At 39.1% G+C, this 22,484-nt stretch overlaps 1 protein-coding gene across 3 annotated transcripts in view; it reads left to right on the top strand.

Moving 5' to 3' along the window:
• The first annotated feature begins 1,807 nt into the window (after nucleotides 1-1,807).
• LOC122978897 (phospholipid-transporting ATPase ABCA1-like) overlaps nucleotides 1,808-22,484 on the top strand; it is a 42,589-nt gene continuing 21,912 nt past the window's right edge. Inside the window, exons 1-8 of one of the 3 annotated variants that reach the window (XM_044345965.1) lie at nucleotides 1,808-2,000; nucleotides 6,885-6,993; nucleotides 8,331-8,424; nucleotides 9,838-9,979; nucleotides 10,250-10,368; nucleotides 15,049-15,170; nucleotides 17,459-17,650; nucleotides 19,573-19,662. In XM_044345965.1, coding sequence (XP_044201900.1) covers nucleotides 6,928-6,993; nucleotides 8,331-8,424; nucleotides 9,838-9,979; nucleotides 10,250-10,368; nucleotides 15,049-15,170; nucleotides 17,459-17,650; nucleotides 19,573-19,662 — 825 coding nt within the window. In that variant the 5' untranslated portion in view covers nucleotides 1,808-2,000; nucleotides 6,885-6,927. Of the gene's footprint in view, nucleotides 2,001-6,326; nucleotides 6,377-6,884; nucleotides 6,994-8,330; nucleotides 8,425-9,837; nucleotides 9,980-10,249; nucleotides 10,369-15,048; nucleotides 15,171-17,458; nucleotides 17,651-19,572; nucleotides 19,663-22,484 lie in introns of those variants that run through there. The other 2 variants (XM_044345966.1, XM_044345964.1) reach the window with 2 other exon arrangements.

Below are 22,484 nucleotides of genomic sequence, written 5' to 3'. Positions count from 1 at the left end.
ATGAAACATGAGCATTACAACAAGAGGACTAACGCGAGTCACAGCGGTAGCAAGAAAAAGGTGGGTGAGGGTTAAAAATAACAGTGCTGAGAACTAATTCAAACCATATGTTCCACTTTCACTCTCACCACTGCTTTTATATCCGTGAAGACAAGTTTGCAGTAAAATTATAGACACAACATCAGTGACAACAAAAATCCAATCAATCTCATCTCTTTTCTGTCTGATGGACACTGTAGAAAACTGAAAAACAAAAACAAAACAAAAACAAGCTTGCCAGTTTCTTGCAAAATACATTTGCGAGAAATTTTGGAAATAGAGACTTTCAACTTGCCAAGAAACCTGTCCAAACATGTGAAATGGAAAAATGTATCTTTCACTGCAGACAGAAGGAACAACAACTTATCTGGTGAATCTTGGTAACAACTTCAACAGAAAAATGTTATCCAAATCAGTCCATGTTGCACATTATGTGCTGCTGTACTGCAGGCATTTCGCTGTTGTTGTTGCTACAAGCATCACTGCACTTAACCCAGTGTGCACTCAGTCTAGATATGATGGATGAAAGCAGCAAGTGCAAATGAAGCAATGGCAAGTTAACATCCATCCATCTATTTTCTAAGCTGTTTCTGCTGTTCAGGGTAATGGAGGGCTGGAGCCTATCCCAGCACGCACTGACCGAGAGGCAGGGTACACAACATGTCACAGGGTACACTGTGACATGTTGACTGTCACAGTGCAAACATTAACACATACAGCCAGACAGACAACCACATCCACACTGACCTGTGGTCACACTTTTCAGGAAGAGGAAGAGGATGATGCTAAGGTGATGATTTATTCCAGAAAGTTTTGCATAGAGACACAAGCCTAATAGAGATTTTATTGGTTTTATCGAATTCTTATTTCATGTTAATTGAGATGTTTTTTCTTTTTTCATGTGTGCATTAGACTTTGTTTGTACTGTCTTATTATTGGCTAGTCAGTCATCTGGAAAGCTCTTTGAATTGCACTAACCTGTACGAAAGGTGCTATACAAATAAAGTTTGACTCACTGATTGATCTGATAGAGTTTTACAGTTTGTTGTGTGAAAATCCATAATCCTTGCCAGATTGCTTATGGTTTTTTAAAAATGTATACAGAAAATACATCCTGTGTTTCAGATTGTTTGGTTTTAGATGCTAAGTACCTCTTGGAACTGGCTTATAACAATATAATATAATACTATTTCCTGCTGCTTTCCTGCTTTGTGAAGTAGTAGTAATAGTAGTAGCTTGCAGGATCAGTGATATCTTTTAAATCACTTGTCAAAACTTTTCTGCTTTAATGTTTTATATCCAACGTGTCTTATCTGTTTTATCACTATTGTTGTTTTTATTGTTGTTGTTTTTATCTTACTAGATATACTAGAAGCAATATTATTCTGTTTTATTTTGTTTTATTTCAATTGTCTGATTTTATATTCCTAATTGTAGTACTTAAATGTTTTAACAATAACAATGAAGCACTTTGTAACTTGTTTTATAAAATAAAGTATAAATAAAGTGTATTATTATTGTTGTTGTTATTGTTGTTGTTGTTGTTATAGTGGTAGTATTAGTAGTAGTTTTCTATGTATTATATGTTCCTACATATTTCTTGATACAGTAATTGACCAGCAGCCCGGTGAATGGATGTGCTGGTGAGGTGTCTCTGGCCCTTTAAGAGATGTTTTGACTCCGCACGTGCTTGCCTTATATGGGAGCAGCAACAAACGGTGACCGTTAGTAACCTCTGCTTCTCCTCTCCTCTGCTCTGCTCCGCATCAAGCAGCGCTATAAAACCCTGCTGGTGAAAAAAAAAACACTTTTGTCAGACACAGAGAGACAGTGCAGCGGAGGATCGCAACTGTAGAGGAGTACAGTTTAATTGTGTCTTTTTCTTTTTTAATTCTGGAAGAGTAATTTCGATTTATGAGAAGAGAAAGAGTGGATATTCACAGTTTTCAGGATAACGGTTGGTGAGTTTGGAGTTTTGTTTTGAGTTTTTTTGGGGGGGATTTGCGAGTTTCTTTGTTGGGTCTTCTAAGAGATTTATGGCACCGTGTAACAGTTAAAACATTTTTTATGTGTCATTTTCTCTTCATATTTTCTCAACTTAATGTTTTCATGCAGGCTTTCTGTGATTAACGGTACAAAAAAACAAATAATTGTCGTTTTTGAATGTTAATTGCTGTCTGGCAATTGTTAGTTAAGTTGTCTCATTTTACCGTCGAACAATTTAACAGGAATTGCAATGTGCTGAATGGTCGTGATATGTTCAAGATAATATTGATTATTTGGTAAAATGACAATAATTGTGGCTGCTGTTTTTTTTCTCTGTTGTGTATAACAGTATCCTCTCCGACCGTCTGCTGTGATGAGTCGCACTTTTGTTAAGTTAGCCTCAATGAAACGAGGAGCTTCCGGTTATCTTTCCAAAAAATAAAAACCTCTTTGTCACAACGTTTGTCTGTGATACAAAATATCAATTTAAAATAAGATAAAGAGAGGGAATATCTTTTTTTCTTCCGTTTAAGTCCAAAGTATTATGATTTTAAAGGTTATAAACTGATATTTTGGTAGCTGTAAGCATGTATTTTCCACATGTCGTATGGTTGGAGCTTAATGCTGAAAGTCTTTTCACTGTACCTGTGGCTAACTTCTGGTAGCTTGACGTGTTTGTGGGTCAGCATCGCGGAGCAGAATGACCGACAGTAACCTCAGTTCAATAGAACAATGAAACAAAAAGTCAGTCAATCAGACAGACGATTAATTTTGTCAGTCTGTCATAATGTTGACATTTGTTTCAATGCAAAACATTCTGCTCTATAATAACAACTGGCTGTAGTCTGTCCGTCATTCTTATGGGTTTCCACTGTTTTTTTTTTTGGTTTTTTTAGAAAAGTGTGTGTGGTCAGTGCAATAATATGTTTTGTTTTTGATATTTTTAATAATGTGCATGCCTGCCGTGATGGTGCAACGTCGACGACATGCGTTTGCTTTCTGGTTTCATTCGTGGTTTGAAGAAGAAAAAAAAAATCTCTCTTGTGCAGAGCAACGACGATATTTCTATCATGTCGTCTTTTCTCGTTCTAGCAAAAAACAAACTGGTCTTAACTTGATTGTTTTCCGTGCATTTCAAGTGCATTCAGATAAAATCGGAGACAATAGAGTTGGGGGGGGGGGGATCCTGTATGAGTGTGAATATAACACGTGAGCGAGGATTGATGGTAAACAAGTATAAAAATGAAGATATTTGTGAGCACCACTAGAGGCGCCCTGGCTCTGCACCATTTGGGCTGCTCAGGAATTAACAGAACCCCTCCGATCTCAACATAGGATGTATTTTCATCTCAGGTTTTATCAAAACGATACAGTTAATGGAGGATAAACGCTTTAAAAGTGTCTCGAGCCGTCATATTGGGCTTATCTTTATGATTTTATGACCACAGAAAAGTACAATAAAACTGATGCGGTTTAGATGAAGATCCAAGTCTTTTAATGGGAAATAAACACGGTGTTATTGTTGATCCCCACACGAAGGTGGGAGAGTTATAGAGACAAAATGTCTGTCAGAAATCAAAATTGATGGCCTGTAGTGTAGAGGATAATGAGAAAGAGAGAGGGGAAAATCCATTTAATGTCTGCCAGATGAAGCAAAGGTGTAAATCATATACATTAGTCCACCCACACATATACAGCAACATTGCAGACCAAGGTATTGAAATGTAGGTGTTTTTCCTTCATAGGATTTCTGCAGTAGTATGGTGAATACATGAATTTAAAGTCCCTCTCCACTGAAAAATGTGTTTTGCTTCTTGTTCCTAGAGTTGTTTTAGCTTCACTGTGCAGAATGATTTATGTGCAGAGTTTGACACTAGAAAGCTGTTTTCACATTCATCTGCTGAAAGTGGAAAGTTTCTCCGTGCTGAGCTTAAAATCTGATTTTACGAGCGGGTCTACAAGCATGATTTCTGACATCACAAATACTTTGGAAGCCAATTGTGGTCTAATATTGAACTTACACGAGTGTGATGTGCAAACTTGATGTCTGCAGTGCACAAACACTGAGAATGGACTTTGTATTAACGTAGGAGATATCTTGTGTCCAGCAGTTGAAACTTTTGTGATGAAATATGTTTCAATATGTCTTGATTCTGCGATTTTTAATGAGGCAGAAGGAACATATGTCATTTTAAGGATTTTAACAAGATAATTTAACTTTTTTTTTTGTGGAAAAACTATATCAGACACAAATTATTATTCAAAGTAGCATGTCTGGAGGGGATTTTTAAGTAGAAATGTGTTGATTTGTAAGAAAAAGCTTGTACCGACGATGTTTTTGTCTTTAAGCTCACAGCAATAATGGCGTTGTTGTGATTTCAAGGGTCCTTGTTAAATCACCTTATCTGCTTGTGCAATGTTGAATTGAATTTACTGCTATCAGTGAGTATCTGTTTTAACTATGTGTTTTACAGCAGGTATTTTACATTGTTTCTCAATGAAACGGTTAAATATGCAGTGCAGTTAGTGCTGCCATTAAATGACTCAGAGAGAAAACAGATGCACCAGCACAACAGATATTGTACAGGGGTCACGGTGTTCTTTGTGGATCCTGATGTTCCTGTTTGTTTTTATTGCAACATATCATACATTCCAGCGGATTTACTTAATACAGCCAATTGTATGTAACTTTGGATAAAGTCTGTGATAAGTAAGTCAGTATTTCAGGAGTAATGCTAGTCTTCTGTGAATTTTAAAACAAGTAATTTATCTAGTCTAGTAATAATCATAGTCATCCTCACTGTCAGAGAGAAAACACAATCAACGCTAGAAGGCATACATTCTGGCATTGATTGTAGAAATTAGTTTCGGTCTGCGAGTAGGTGGAGACTGCTGAGGAAATGGTCAGATGCAACAACTGTGTCTTTATGATTGCATCAGAGAAAATTTGGTGTAAAACCATAGAAAAGTGGATTAATGATTTGATTAGGCCGGAGATTTTTCCAGCCCACAAGCAAATGATCAACAACCCGTTTTTTTGTACCAGTGGAGAGACAACTATTTGCACATCGTTGTGTCCTTGACATCCTGTCGTTAAACTCTGTATTTCTCTGTATAAAGGATATAAACACAAAATAGCCTTGATCGTCCCAGTTAAGAAAGTCTAAATTTAACTTCCGAGTTAACAATCAACCTTAAAACCTCAAAAATATTGCGTGTAATTTAGTTAAGGACGTACACATAGACTAATCATGCTCTTTTTGACTATGATAAGGGCTATTATGGTAATCACGACCTGCTGTAAAGCTAAGTAAATGTTTGCATTGCAGCGCTTTGATTACATATGTTTCTCTCAAGGACAGAGTTACAGTACCAGTCAAAAGTTTGGACACACCTTCCCGTTTCCTTGAGTGGGAAAGTGTGTCCAAACTTTTTACCGGTAGCTTACTGTATGTTTTCCTCAAGTCTTGTAAACCACAGTGACCTTAATAGAGGAGTTAAGTATCTCAGTCTTGGCTGGTTGACCTGATTTTAGCAGGTGACTGTCTCATAAAACAGGATTACAAAATTAGCCGAGTTAAACTTAGAATATTGACATCTCAGATTTAACTCTCTTAGTTTTACTTGTTATCCAGATAACAAAGTAAGCCTTGTGAACAAAGAAACTTTAAATAAATTAAAAAACTGCAATACGTATCAGTGTATTTTGGTCTTCTCCCCTAAAGTTTGTTGTCTAAAGGATTGACCTGGTGGTCTGATCAGTAAGTGTGTTGCATAAAACAGGTCTGAGTACAAGGCCAATGACTTTTGAATCTACAAATAGAAAAAAAGCAAATAGCCATGAAATATTTTATACTCCCAACACTGTTTTGAATGAATCTCATGTCATTTTAGTAATTGTCTAGTAAAAAGAAGAGTATAAAAGTGTATCACGTTACTTCACGTTAACCCTTTAAGGCTGTTAAATCAGTTGCTTTTTTGTTTAGATAATGTGAAGCTGGAGAGATGTTTCCCTTTAACATTTAACATCAAATGTAGTATTGCGTGCGTGTGTGTGTGTGTTTGAGACACTGAGGTGTTAACAAGGTGAAAATTGTGATGATAACTTTCACCACATTCAAACAGGCCACCACCCACTCATTCCCCCCCCCCCCCCCCCCCCCCCCCCCCCCCCCAGTTTAACTGAAGCTTGACCTTTGGACAGATGAGTCTACATCAAGTGGACCTGAAAATATCTGCAAATCTTCAGTTGTTATCAGCCTTCCTCAGTCATCAGTCCACTTCATTTGCTGAGTTTTGCCGTTCATTTGGCTGGTCTGCGTTTGAGAGCGGAACATAACTTGATTGATAGGTGAATCTGTCGTCCTGATTGTTTTTTGTCCCTAATTATTCCTTCTTTTCCTAGTTTTGAGGTGAAGTGTTGTTAATAACCAGCCTGACAATGCTTGTTGTGTTGCTTTTTGTTACATTATCCTGTTTATGAAAAGGTTTCTTTTAGTTTGTGTGACTCTGTATTGATTTTCATACCGTAGCGTTACATGATCACGAGCCATATGTGGTACAATCGGATGTCTACGGTTTATGGTTTGTTGATGCAATGACTTTCTGTTCTTTTTTCACATCATGTTTTGACATCACTGTATTTGGAAGTTTCATTTTTTTGGAAACCACATCTTTTTTCTAAAGGGAACAAAGCAGGATTTAGAGGGTTAGTTGTCTGACGCTGTCTAATCTGCGGCTACTTTACCATGAGAAAGGTTTTTTTATTCGGTGGCTTTTTGAACTCTTGGTTTACCTTTTGCTCATGTAAGAAGTTGCAGTAGCTTGACTGTCTTCTCTTTGTCTTGTTGGGTCGACAGTGAGGAGCTGAAGCGTGCTCAGTGAGGTTGGGAAGACGGCAAAATGGCAGTCTCCACTCAACTGGGTTTACTGCTTTGGAAGAACTTCACCTACCGACGGAGACAGACTGTAAGTAACAGTAAATTATTTATTTGTGCTGTTTTATATATGTATTGCTTTTTCATTGTTTGTTTTTTTACATTTCTTCCTATCCCTTACAAATGTTTCTCAGCACTTTCTCAAAACATTGGTGGTTTCCACTATTGAATGCTGAAGATATCACATACAGCCTATATTTCATTTTCTTCTACAAGTCTCAAATATATTCAGTTTTGTATGCTGCTAGGCAGACCCTTTAGCTTTGGCTGCTTTGTCCTCTTGTTTGAAGTTAGCTGCAATTATTTTTTTTAGGTCAGTCAACAAAAAAAAAAGACTAAAAATGAAAATGGAGGGGTGTCTTTTCTCTTGTAGGATTTCCTGTAAATCCTTTGTCTCAGTCACATTTTCTGTGGGTCAACTTTGAATCAGAGATGATTTTTTCCAGCACGACATGACATCGGTACTGGAAAAATCCATGCCGTGGTCATAAATGCTTTACAAAGAAGTTGATGTGTTTCCTCATTTAAAATGCATGGCTCTAACGCATACGCAACCCCCAACAATGGAGATGATGTCATTCTCTTCCCCAGCCACTCGGAAGGAGAAACAGTCCAAGTGGCTTTACTGAGTGTTGTGACTCAGTTAAAGATGTGATGATGATACATTTACATGACAGATCCATTATCCAGTTACCATCTTGTGCTGGTTGATGCCCACACACTCACAGTTATGTAAATCAAATTCAGTTCAGGGCTGTAGTATAGTGTTTCTTTGTGTTTGAATGAGGAGTCTCATTTGCAAACAATTAAGCCATTTGTCCATCAAGCAGAAAGCTCTCATCAAAGTGACGGCTGCGGCTGCTTGACTTTCAGTCCAGTTATTCCCAACAAAGGGATAGAGTACATTCTCTAAGAGGGTGTCTTTATTCTTTATCCCCACACTGCATGTCTGCCATGCTGGGTACGGCTGAGACACAGACAGCTGAAGAACAGAAGCCATATGGACCAGATGGGCAAACCCATCCTCTAAACCTCACAGACCTCTCTTTCTGTCTCCCCTTATTAACCCATATACTGTACTCAGACTCACGGTGGGATTATTGTTTACAATGAACGACAGCTGACAGCCCCCCCTCCACCCACCCATCCACACTCATATACTACTCATGAGGACGTGTTTTTTTCTTCTAAAGCAGTAAAGATTACTGTAGTTTAACTGTAGAGAGACAAAAATGATTAAGCACAAAGGATGACTTGTCACTGTTTTGGGGTGATTAACTCATCTCTCGCATGTGTTTTGTGTTTCAAGAGTGCAAAGCCGTGTTTAATTAACTTCTGTCATCATCCTTTTTGTCTTCCTTTTTTTAGATCCAGCTGCTGATTGAGATCATCTGGCCCTTGTTCATTTTCTTCATCCTAATCTCAGTGCGAATACATTATCCACCCTATGAGCAACATGAATGTAAGTTGGCAGGGAGGGAGGGAGGGGTGGTTCTGGTTTACTTCAGGACACACATTGAAAGAATCAAGAATAGAATAAGAAGGGTTTTCCTTTTCTTTCTTCGTGTTTGAAGGGAAAGACGTTGACCGCTGTTTTCCTCTTTTTTAATTGAAATAGACAATGCACCCAATATTAAAAGTCTCAAAATAATAATGTTGTTGTTAAGACAAGCGTCTGGTGTTTTTTTAATGTATTAATCCAAAAATGTGTTCATTTATTGCCATTATCTCACTCAAACAAAAGGGTGAAATCTAATTTTAGACAAAGTGTTTGTCTCTTTGAGTTTCTTGGTAAAATCATGAAGTTAGTCGTCCAAGGTTTACATGTTGTTGTCACAGAAGGATCTATTGGATTTGTCAATATTTGCTTGCACTATTTGACCATGTGATAGGACCTTCAGGGAATTACAATGTCATTCGCCAGCAGAGCTGGTTTCACAACTCTGACCACGTTTCAACTCAAGATTATGACTGGTTGAAAGCACAAAAAATCCTATCAGCATTTTAAAATATAGGTATTTCTCTTGTGAGAAGGACACCTGAGTTTCTCAAGAGATCTTTTTCCAGTTATTTATTCAGTGAAGTTCTTAAAAACATTTTCATTTTTAATAAACTCATTCGAAGCTACACACACACACACACCGGAGACAAAAGCACTGAAGACAAATGATAGTTTATACCCATGTTTATGCCCAGTTGACCCAGTGAACTCAGTAGAAATGGGTTAACTCCCTGACCCCCTTCTTGTCTTGAATACTTATCGTTTCAGGATAATTGCTGGTAAACCTCAGTAAACTGCAGCAGTAGCAGTAAAGTCTGCTGATAAGAGACCGTTCAATTGTAAAGATAAAGTCACGCTTTTTAAAAGCTTTCCCAAAAGACGGTAGTGGCAACGATTAAAGTCTGCGTGTTAGTTTCCAAATGACTTGAAAATCCTGTTTTTGTAATGTAACAACTCTTCTGGGTGATTCCCAGTTCTGTGGAAATATTTCACACAGTTTTGATTTCAGTCCTTTTTGTTGGGCTGTAGCGAGTTTGTTGTCAAGGGTTGGTAATTGGTTTAACAATGGTTTAACAATGGTTTAGCCAAAGGGTCTCTTGACTGTCATTAAAACAGCTCAGATGATTATTTACACAAAGTATAAATAATCTCTTTCAGGGTTTAGGTTTGTTTGGTGCAGAGAACAGTAGAATAACAGAAGGCCTAGTTAGAGGGCAAGGCAATTAAAATGGAAGGATTTACCTGATTTGCAAGAATGACTAATGTTACTGGTCATCATTATTCTCCAATGAGGCCTTATGATGTCTGTACATTTTAACAATCTCCCCTCTGTTTTACTGATATTAATTCCATTATTAATGCATATCTTTCCAGGCCATTTCCCTAACAAGGCCATGCCCTCAGCCGGCACCCTGCCCTGGGTACAAGGAATCATCTGTAATGCTAACAACCCCTGCTTCCGCAATCCTACCCCTGGAGAAAGTCCTGGGATGGTGGGAAACTTCAATGATTCTATGTGAGTAACACGGCCCTCTTGCTGATTCATAGTTCAATCGATGCGCTGCTTTGATTGATTCAAAGTATTCACTTATTGCAAAGAAAAATGAGTTAGGTGCAATTTTGTATTAATACTTTTAAATCTTTTTATATTTAATCATTTTGGTACATTCACAAAATGTATTATTTTACGAGAACTGCGAAAAGATCCTCTCAGATGTTGAATACTCCACATGAGTGAAACAGTCTTTCTAATTGTGTCTCTTTCTTGTCTCATCATCATCATCAGAATCTCCCGTCTGTTCATTGATGCCAAGAAGATCCTGCTTTACACTCAGAATGATAAGAGCTACGAGGGCTACAAAGGACTGCTGAGGGCCCTCAGGAAGCTGCAGAAGAACACTGCTCGTAAGAACATAAGTTTGATTATCTGCTTGTTTTGTGTTGTATTAAGTTTCTGAATGACCAACTGATCATATTGATCACCCACTTATCCATTTTTTTCTTGCCTGTATGCTCATTCAAAGATAAAGAGAAACTCCTACACAGCTTCACATGCACACGTGAACTAACTGTGTCAATGAGTCACATCTACAGTTTATTCACACATCGTTTCTGAGCTTCACCTTCATGAAAAGTTTGATTCAAGAACGCGTATTGTTTCCTAGGTATTTGCTTTTTAATCCTTTTATTGAAACATTAGTCTCCCAAAAATCCTCAACTGTCACCACTGCATAAATGCCGATCTTAACAAGTTAAGTGAAAGATACTTGTTTCCAATGTTATTTTGATCTCTTAATTTGTACAACGTGAATGAAGCTTAGCTTAGCAGATGAATAAATTAACGAAAAACTGATCAGGGACATAGTAGAACCAAGATAAACTGATTTGTCACAGTCACTTTTGCAGAGCAGCTGACGTAACAGCTGTTAGAGTCTACAGAGCAGTGTTGAGGGTGTAACTTGTACCGTCCTTATCACTGCCCGCCAGCCATGGTGGGCCCATCTCCTAAAAGCCAGTGGGTGTTGCACTTCCTTGCCCCACTGTTGGTACAGAACAGGAAAAACAGAAACTTGTGCACCACCCTGACAATCATTGTACAATCACAGCACTGATCTGGTAGTAAAATGTCAAGTGGTCCCAACTGGAATGTCGCTGCTTCCTGTCTACGTTGACAGATCAAGGATGCAGCACTGATAAAAATGCATAGAGTTATGCAATTTCTGCCATCAATTTTCATAACATGCTCAAGAATTATTTTAAATTTTAGTATTATGTTGTTAGAGCACCTTGAAAGAGAGAAGGAGATTCGTCATCATGACCTTGGCTGCTGCGGAGCAGAGAAAGGTCATCTTTCTAAAATAACAGCTTGTTGATGACTCCACTGCGCTGACTCGGTCAAAGCAAACTGAAAATAGGAAGAGGGAAGTGTTGAGCTCAGTACTTAGTTTACTTCACAAACACATGAACTTTGCTCGGTAAAAAATATTTTTTCATTTAAATTCAGTTCCCCTTTTTTTTCCTGGCATGGGAGGCATGCTGGGAGCAATCTCTGTTTTCCAGCCAGCCATGTGACAACCCAGACAAAAAGAAAGTAGAAAACATGTACTGATGTTATGAAAAAGAAAACACTAATACTGTATAAAATGGGGGATAATAACACAAGGAAGGGCACTACAGGATAGAGCGCAGGAACAACAAACAGCAGTGATGTAACTACTGACCTCAGTTAATTGCTATAGTGAAATGAGAGAGTCTAATTAGACTGGCGGCACTTTTGTTTATTCCATTAGTGTTGCTTTGCTACAGCAATATTTCTCTGATACACATGTGATCAGTCCATTAAGTTTCTATAAATAAAGGAATATTAGCTTGGTTTTACATCAGACCCTAATGTAAGGGTGCATTGAGCAGAGCCCACCATCAGAAATTATGCAACTAAACAGAACAATCAAGGTCCTTGTTGTTGTGGCTACCGTCTGCCCAGTTAGCCCAAAGGTACATTACATTATGCAATGATCCTACGAAGCGTAGCATGGCCTGAAAAAGGAGAGCCATTACACCTAAGAGGAAATGAAAGGAAATTTTGGTTTTTCATTTTTAATTGTTAATATTTCTGAATGTTGATTGTCTGGTGTGTTCTCTTATTGTGTCTTTCCTGTCCATCTTGTTAGCAGTATAGAGTAGAGCACTGTAATAGATCGTCATCTTATCTACTATCAGTGGGTCATTACATATTAATTGGAATGAACAGAGACCGGGGGTCAGTGGTCTATTCAGACTCTTATTATTTTAAGGAAGCTTTGGTACATCTGTGCATTTCATCACAATTGATTTCTAAATGCACATGGATCTGGTGGTGCTCAATCCCATGTACCACTCTGCATTTATCTCTAATCCACGTGAGAGAATCACTGACGTGGAGCACGGACAGTAGTCATGTATGATGCAGGAGAAAGCAAACAGAGCATTGCTGCAGACTGACTCTATAGGAATAACAGCATGGATCAAAGAGCTGAGAGTGGAAGTCCTCACGTGTTGGTTAATAATTCAGCAGCTGACAGGGTCAGATTTACATTGAAAACAAAGGGAGTTTGGGAAGGGTCAGGTAGAGGGATGATAAATCACAGAGGATATATGGTTCCTTTAGGAACGGCTTGGCGGATAGATGAAAGGAAGATCAACAGACATTTGAACATTTAAAGAACAGGAGGGTCATACAACGTTTCTTAGATGAAAAAGGTTGTCTTAACACAAAATAGATGAATAGATGAGAGATTAATATAGTCTGATAGTCTGTCAACACTGAGCTTTTCACAGGTTTTTCCTATCTTCCCATCTTTCTTTTGGCTGTCTGGTTTAAAAGACTCCATTTGATTCTTGTCATTCTATGAGTTGATTTCACTGCTGACAAAGTTGCACAGCAGCCGTCTTTTGTTGACCTTACTGTATGAAGACAATTATCAATCAGGAATGTGACTTTATGCTCGTTAACAAAGCTGTGTTAAATGTGGTTCCACAGTCCACAGTCATCTTAGCCTGTTTATGGACCAGTTTGACCAGTGATGAGACTTGATTTCTAAGGTGTGTGTTATAATTGTTTAATTTGAAATAAGATAGGCACCAGCAGAAACATGTGCAGACATATAAGTGTTACTGTAAGGCTCGCCCTTGTAGCCAGCTGGCACCAACATTGGAAAAACACACACACACACAAACAAACATGATATAACATGAGATAAGGTCACGATAAGGTCAGTTACTTCTTATGTTGTCTTACTTCTAAAAACCTTGCTGTTCGTGATAACACAGGATTTAAACCACTTAGGCAGTGCAAATTAAGACAAACACACAGATAAGATAAAAGAAGGAAATGAAATACACACACGCACCGCTGCTGACTACACAACCGCTAGACTTTCCATTTTAACAAGGTTGAACCACGCAGTGTGGTCTGTCCTCAAGGACCTTTTGGATGCAGTGCACCATGGGAGCTGTGATTTCCTAATGGGACAGTGATTAGACCTTATTAGCACTCCCTTGTTGTTCACCCATGAGACCTGAAGTCACACACATGCACACACAGACACAGGTGCACAATTATAAACACACATGCACAGAGGCTCATAGAAAGCAGCGATTGTAGGGGTGTATGTGTAACACACACTCACACCTCAAACTCACAAATAGCACACACACACTAGTGCTCAGTCACAGAGGCAGTAAAGTCGAGCGACACCGCATGACACCCCCCCCCCCCCCCCCCCCCCCAACACACTGAAACACTCTGTTCTCTTTCACTTCCTCCCAAGAGATGTTCAGCTCTGTGGCAGTAATGTATATCCCGTGTGTTTGTGTGTCTGTGTGTCTGTCGTCTGATAACCATAAAAGACAAGAGAGCAGATTAAGATTTACTGGAGAGGGAAGGAAGGGAAAAGAAGGATGACATCTTAAGATACGCAATCCAAATTTAATTTAACATTATTCATTTGTAAACAGACTGTGGGAGGGCAGAGTAGAGTAGAGCAATGAGCAGTCTTTCTCTGTAAAATGTATTCATCTTAATAATCTAGGGCAGTAAAAGAGCACAGGGACCTCTTTAGGCTAAGAAATAATCAGTTAAGTTTGATGCATCAAGCCGCACAAACATAAAAACATGCAGTTATGCAACAGTTAGAGAGAGAGAGCTCTCTTAATAACCAAAATAACAGTCTGTCGTACACCAGCAGCTTGTGTGCTGCAGGAGCTATTCCTGTTCATGATTCCGCTTAACTAGTTTCACCCGACATTTAGGATTAGTCTCAGGACAAGAAGCGAATGTATAGAGAGAACTTGTGTAAGAAGTCGCCTACGGTACAGGGAAGGAGGTGAAAGAGGAAGAGAAGGGTAGGAAGGAAGAGAGTAAGAGAGGAAGACTGTCGGGCAGTATCTAGACCAAAGTGGAACGTCCTGTAGTAACCCCAGTTGAGTGCAAAACTTGAGCTGAGGAGAAGAGTGAAGTGTGTGTGTGTGTGTGTGTGTGTGTGTGTGTGTGTGTGTGTGTGTGTGTGTGTGTGTGTGTGTGTAACCGCAGAGCTGACTCAAGCCAGATTCAGCTAAACGATTTGACTTCTCTGGAATGCAACAGAAGCACAAAAAACTCTCCGAGAACAAAGTCGACAGTATGCGTCTGTGTTTGTGAAGTTGTCGGCATTCAAATAAATAAATTGTAATTCGGTGATAAATGTTTGTGTTCTGAGTTCGAGTCCACTAATTACTGATGTTTTACATAGTTCTTGCACTCGGGTTTTCACTGGTTATACAATTTCCAGATGGGAATAATCAGAGAATTTGATATATTTTCTGGGCAAGTCAGTATATTGAGAGATGTTATGAATTCTCAGTAGTCATATCATGCCAGGATATATTTTATAACTTATAACACACATTTTATGAGACTTCATGGTTTGCAGCTCATTCTGGGAACTCAACTGCATATTTAGATCAACAACCAAACAAAGACTCCTTATTTTTTTTTTTTTTTTTATCAAAGGGGGGGATTGTGTGTCAAAGTTGGTTGACTTAATGTTCTCTGTTTGTTTTGTCTAGCTTACAAGCTGAAAGACTTTTTAAGAGACAACGAGACCCTTTCCCACTTCCTGCATCACAATGCATCACTTCCTCATCACGCGCTGAAGCAGATAGTGGAGGCTGACGTCAATCTGGAGAAGGTAGAGTATTACAATTAAATGTATTTATTTTATTTAATACTGAAATGCTCTTCATTCTAAAGTTCAGCCATAAATACTTCAATTAAACCCTTCTTTCACATTTTCCCTTCTCTGAATGATATCAACCTGTTGATTTCTAACTTCAAAATCTGTAAAATGTGTAAATTAAAACAATTAAACCAAATGAGATTGTGACATGTTATAGGCCTCCATCCCTATGAACTGCTGGCAAACAGCATGTCCAGTGTTACACACCATGCAGCCTTTTTGTTTAGTCATTTTCACATATGAGATAATCATACACCCCTGGCCACAGCGCTGCATAAATCCAGTGACCTTGGCTTGACAGCATCTGTTAGGCCGCAGGATTCTGCTATGGCACAGCTAAGCCCTTAATACCCGGCAGAAAAATCACTGTGGGTGGGGGTAGGTGGGTGCAAAGACTGGTGGGCACCAAAAGCCCCCCCCCCCCCCCCCCCCCCCCCGCCCCCCCATCTGTCTTTTCCTTCCTTTTTTCCCCCACAAAAAAAGAAAATCTAATCTAATCCTTTCAACTCCAAAACTTGATTCATTTTTTTTGTCTCCCTTGTCCTGTTTTCATATTACTCGCTGAAATCTCCTCTTTCTTCATATTATTGTTATATCCTGTACTCCTTTTCTTATTATTATTCTTATTATTCATTTCTTAACCTTTACCGTGCATCAGTTTTTTCTAGCTATGAGATGATCTATTTCACAGCATCTTGCCCGTACACACATTAACACAAATACGCACACTCCTCTTCTCCCGTTCAAATCGAGTTTATTCGTATAACCAAATATCACATACATACATTGACTTGTTCAGCTAGACAGGTCCACCATCAACAACAGCTCCCTACCCAGCCCCTCACATCCTTCCTGCTTTGCGGTTGGTGGGCTGGAGTCACATGCCCGCTCCTCTTCCCTCCGCTCCCCCACCGTTTCTCCTCACGTGCAGAGACAGGGGCTCAAAGACAAATATTCACGTTACACCATCTGATTGGGTTCCACCTATCTCGTGTCACTCGGACGTCTATTGATCAGAAAGGATGAGCATCTATTAGTCTAGAAAGGTCATTAGGAACATTATTCAAGGAGAGGAGTTACAATTAAGGGAAGGTTTCCTTTTTTTATATGATCTTTTATTTATTTATTTTTTTGCAGAATTGAGATGCATGAGAGCAAACAGAAATAGATGAGCATCTCTCAAAGGAAAAATGTGTTTTGAATTTTCTTTTTTATTATTAGTATGATTCCCAATCCGCCAAACTCACTGCTGTAAGCTCTGATGTTTTTCCAATGAAAAGATTACCAACTGTGGCTGCATGTATATGTGTGTGTGTGTGTGTGTGTGTGTGTGTGTGTGTGTGTACACACAGTATGTAGTCTCACAGACGTGATGTGGTAACACAGGCGGCCAGTCAAGGACATTTAGAAGACAAGTCAGTGTGGCCCCCCCCAACCCCCCTTCTCTTTCTCACGCTGTCTCTCTCTCTATATATCTCTCTCAGTCTCACACATAAACACACACATACACGCGTAAACACAAAAACCGGAACATCTTGACTCTGTCTGAGGAAACAGAGCTTCTGTCCAGTCTTTGAACGCTCTGATGTCTCAGAAAAGGGACATTTTGTTACTCCACATACATGGACATAGCTGTGTGTGTAATGTGTTACAAAAAAAGAAAGGGAGAGAGGATCATTTTTAAAACAACAAAAGAAAAAAAAATGACAAATGGCAATTTCTTATCACTAGATAAGTCTCTTGGAGAAGAGTTTTATTAGGATCAGAGTGTTTGTCAGAAAGCTTTACTGAAGACTGACTTTCATCATATTTATTTCAGTGATATCTTTATCTGAGCATCATTGTTTTGTTCTCATGATCAGGATTAAGGAATGTAACTTTTGATACATAAAGAGTGAAGAGTAATAACTAACCTCTGTGTTGAAATGCAAACACCGGTACTCACCACATATTTATGCAACATTACTTTTGAGGACATTGACCCAAGCATTATTTCAAAATACTCTTCTATGCTGCTTCTGATGAGTTTCAATACTGTTGAAATGAAGGTAGAGTAATATTGACTGGATCATTTTTTAAAATATTTTCTGCAAGGTGCAGTAAATGCTCCATCTGCAAGTATTACAACTTCATCAAAGCTGGTTTGTTTTATGTTGTGTTAGTATTTAGTCAAGCATGATAATACAGTGTTCATCTACTTTAAGTCAATCACTTTTCTTCTTTTTTTCTCCTCTGTCTAGGTGCTGACTAAAGGTTTTGGCTTCCATCTCAGAGACCTCTGTAATACTACGCCCCTGGAAGAGTTTGTCCATATCGCAGACCGCAACGTCTCCCGTCTGACGCAAGAAATCATCTGCAAGTCTTCCAGTGATTGGCTGGACAAGGCCCAGAGCCACTTCCTCTCTAACTTGGACTTCTTCAAACCCGTTCGGGTAAGACCACCCAACAAATCATATCCTCGTTAAGTCTGATAGTCATTGGCAAGTACCTCCCCACCCCGTTTTTTACCAGAAAGTTCACTGTAGTGTCATCGACCTCTGTTGCTTCACTGCCAGATAATCAGGTGTCCTCCAGCGTAAGGAAGATGAGGATATCCTTGCCATGTATTGACCTGTCACTACATGGTTGGATAATGCAATATTTGTCAGTTACTTGGAGAAAATATATTGTTTAGAAACAACAGAAAGTCTCTTCAGTCTTTACAGCTTGAAATATCTGGGAGTCATCGCTGTTTATTTCTGTGAAACAATGTTTTCCTTTCAGCAACTTGGTTGTTTACAGAATAAGAGCTGGGACATGAACAAGTGCATCCACATAAACATACAAGAGAAAAATGCAAACACATCCGAACGGTTTATGTTTCCCCTCTACACTTGTCATCGCCTTTTGAGGTCATTTTATTGTGAGCGCTAAATGGGAGCCATCGAGTTTGACTCTTGATATTACGTGACAAGAGGAATCACTGTTTGTTCAGCTCTGAAGTAAATCCCTGATCCCTCGTCTTTTCCGCTTACTACAAAACTTTGTGTTTTCTTTACTCCCTCCTCCTCTCAACCTCTCCTCTCCTTTCTCCCTCTAGCATCACCTCTCCCCCCCCTTCCCCATATTTTCCCTGATAAGCCTGCCCCTTTCCCATAAAACCCGTCACACTGATGTGAGTCATGATGGTGAAGGGTGGCAAGAGGTGAACAAAACATTCTGCAGAGCTGATGTTTAAATAGAGACAAAGGATGAGGGACAGAGAATATCATGACTGCTTTAGAAATAAAATTAAGCAAGTAACACTCAGTTATTGTGCTGTTAAACAGAGTAGAGAAACTCACCACATGACTCTTAAATCTGAGAATAAAATCATTTCCTGGTTGACTGCGGACATGATTCACCCCCAAATTCACCCCACTGTTCTTTCAGTGTCTGAACTTTGATGCAATTGTGGAAATTCCCTTCCAAAAGTAACAAAATTGTGTAAAAAGTGAGGTCAAGAACTCTTTCTAAACTGAACTTTTTCCCATTAGTTACTTTATGTGTGGGTGTGTGTATATAGGAGAAAGGGAGAGTAATCATTAGAGAAAGAAGAGAAAATGGGAGAGAGAGAGAGAACGTCCTAGGAAGCTATTCACTTCTCCTCGACGGCTATTCTGTCTTCAGCAGCACCTGTGCTTTATCAAGTGTCAGACATTCCAGCAGCTGACCGCTTAGCGTGATAGACGAGAGCACACACACACACGCACACACACGCACACACACACACACACACACACACACACACATACACAATCACACACACGGAGCAGTTTGACAGACGGGAACATTAGAGGTCAAAGCCGCACTGACCTGTTGTTCTTTCTCAGCTCCCCTCTTCCCTCACCTTTGACCCTAATCCTGTCTTTTCTTCTTTCTCCCCCACTTCTCCTTCACCACAGCTTTTTTTTTTTCTTCTCACCTTTCTCTGTCTCTGTAATGAGCGTTGCTTGTCCATTATAAGACTAATAATTCTTGTAGAAAAGTTACAAAATTAGTGAAAATACAAAATTGTTATTAAATGAAAAACATACAAATAAGTGAATAAACGTAATGAGTAACAAAATCACAAAATACAATAGGCACATAACTGTCATGAATAAAGCACATGAATTTCAACAAAGGTTACATTTTTATTTCTCTCATTTTTCTGAATTAGAGATTGTTTTCATATAGCAGGGCACCTTTTATAAGTCCATTTGGCTTCCTCCGTCACTTGCACTTTCACTATTGTATTGTCTTTAACCAAGATGTTGTACTTTTGCGAACAAACCAAAAACACAGTGTAAAATATCTGCAACATTGTAACAATCCCCTGTCTTCTCTCTAACAGAAGGATGTGAGGTCAGACCCCAAAGTCGTTCAGGAAGTCTCAGCTGCAACCGACAATCTTCTGGAGAGCCTGGGAGCGCTGGCCGTGGAGGTAGATACACACAGAGCACACAACATACGCATGTTGGTACAAGTGCAAACAAGACTGCTGACATATTTGTTTCCAAAGTTCAGTTTTAAGTAGTAATGTTTGTGAATAAAATCAATTCCTACCAAGAAACAGCTCTTTATGAAGTCATATGCTTTACTGTACACACGGATCACATGTAGAAGTGGAGACATGTTGGCATCAGGGCTGTACTGACAATATTAACACTTACACACACTCATGTGTGGAGTTGTGATTGGTGCTTGAAAATGAAACTTGCTTTGTGAAATGCTACGTGGGTCAAAGATTAAAGAGCAAAATAGATTTTTCTGATGCACAAGTGAATAATATTAACAAAAAGGGAAAAGGCAGATTCCTTTAGAGTCACGACAAACTGATTTATTCTATGTAGAAATACATTTAAAAAAAGCTCCTATTGCCACTGTTGCATAATTATAAAACACGACTGGCACATATCCACCAAATAGTAGCCATCCTCAAGGTCAACCAACTGTTGTGTGTTGAAATACTCTTGTTGCACCATAACGACACAGTGCACTTTGATTTTTCTGGTGATCCAGTTCTCCTTTTTTTTTATAACCAGCTTCCACCCAAATGTGCATAAGAAGAATTCTCCTTCGTAAGTTTAGATAAGAATAAATAGACTTTGTTTAAGTAGTAGTGGAAGTGTCTTACTCAGCCGACATCGAGGTGTGCGCTGTCTTCACTGTCTCGCACGCAAAAACACAAGCAGGCTATAGGAACACATGCGCACACACACTGGCACGCACCCGTACACAGAATACACACGTCTGGTCTAATGTAACCCAGTCTGAGCTGCTGGAATGTAGTGAGAAAGGAGAGCAGCAGCAGTCAGTAGTGCAAACACACACACACACACACACACACACACACACACACACACACACACACCCACACACACACACACACACACACACACACACAACCCCCTTTCTCTCAGGCTCCTGCTCTGCTGAGTCGGCATAACATAAAGACCCAGCTGTATGTACAAGTGTGGGTGTGATAGTGTTTCCTGTCTAATCAGCTGTAAGAATATCAATGAGCTGGCCTTTTCTTGTGTCCTCAACCACTAATGTTGCAACCATCAGCAATCTTTTTTATCTCTTTTCCACCCATACCAAGCGTTGAGTGAGAGGGCAATGATCAACACACACATGAACTGAATGAAGAATGTGAAAGACAAAAGTGGATGAGTGTCGACTTGAAACCGCTCTTGCTCAACTTCCTCCCAGGTTTCACCATGTTTTGGTTTGTGTCTGAGCCAGCTGGTGTTGATTGTTTCATACTGTGCTATTTTAGACTGCCGGTACTTCAGGTGTAACATTTTAACACGCAGTGACACCCTCACAGAAAGAGCATCTATTTACAGTAATCAACGATTATTCTACGGATGGCCACCGATTAAGTAATTTCCTTTTCGACGCTTATTATTTAGTTTGAAGCAGATGATGTGCGTCTGCTTAGCCTGTTGGTAGATGAGATATGAGGCTGGCGGAAAGGAGAGCTGCACTCATGTAACCTCTACTTCCTAACCAGTAATCATCTGCAGCCTGTGCTTCAATCCCTGGATTGTCACTGCTGGAAGGCAAAAGGAACTATGGGCATAATGTCTTTTTCAGGAGCCAAGAAAAATCTCATTTTCACATTGTCGGCCATGTGACACGAGGGCCACGTGAAAATGACACATTCACTGTAAAATTATGACCAGCTGAATTTATCAGAATATATTAGGAAGGGTCAAGATAAACCAACATTTTTATACAGAACTTTTTTAGTGCTAAATTTTAGTCACCTCATGACCTTATCAGAAGCAGAAAAGTTAACATTTGTCCATTCTGCATACTGTTTGTCTAAGCTTTCTTGCATAGCATTGCCTGCTGATAAAGAATAGGTGTGAGCCTGGTGAAGTCAACCAGCATAGCCAGCATTCATAGCCATGTAGAAAATAATGTTAAAAGAAAATAATTAAAAATGAATGAAATTAGTTGAGACTCAACTCAACAGCCACCCACATTTATTGTTAAATTACACTTGTTTGCAGCATTCTGTTTAACCTTTTTCTCTGTTTGTCAGTAATTATTTTCATTTAGCTCAGGAAGATAACAGTGACCTCTAATAATCTGGATTCCCACTCCTTCCCAGGCTATTCCCAGCAATTTATACTAAAGCCTTTTATACTAAAGAGGTCATTAATTTCCTGACAAACAGTTACAAAGCGAACATATACTTTTTTTGAATCATTTATTCTAATTTTAATCAACATGCCTCTCAGAAACATTAGTGACATTTATCTACTTTGCATTGTTGGCCTTAAGTAGCTTAAGTCGTTGCTAAGCAAAGCGTTGGGAGTGAGTGAATAAACTCTAGTAACCTCTGCTCCAAAACCTGATCACTATCATCGTGGCGAAATCTACAACCTGATACCTGGACAGAATATCAATTAGAGTGACTTGAACTTCTTATACCTCTTAGTTTAGTTTTAATCAGAGTTTACATGGACATAATACAAAGACGAGTCATTTTAACCTAATCACAATCAATTCATTATAAGTCACAACCTAGATGTAATTAAAATGTATTATTTCAATATGAACAATTAATTCACAATTGGACCACAGCTTCTCTGGTTTAATAGCTGTGTGCAGAATAGAAAATTGAACTTAAGTAACCTCATACAGGCTCCGCTGCGAGGTTACTCCGGGACGCTCCTCTTCTGCTGCCTGCCTGTTGGCGCATGTGTGAGTGTGTGTTACTCACCTAGTCACCCAAGTTAACATGGACAT

Source organism: Thunnus albacares, chromosome 3, assembly GCF_914725855.1.
Source record: "Thunnus albacares chromosome 3, fThuAlb1.1, whole genome shotgun sequence".
Lineage (NCBI taxonomy): Eukaryota > Metazoa > Chordata > Actinopteri > Scombriformes > Scombridae > Thunnus > Thunnus albacares.
This window is presented reverse-complemented; position numbering and strand designations above follow the sequence as displayed.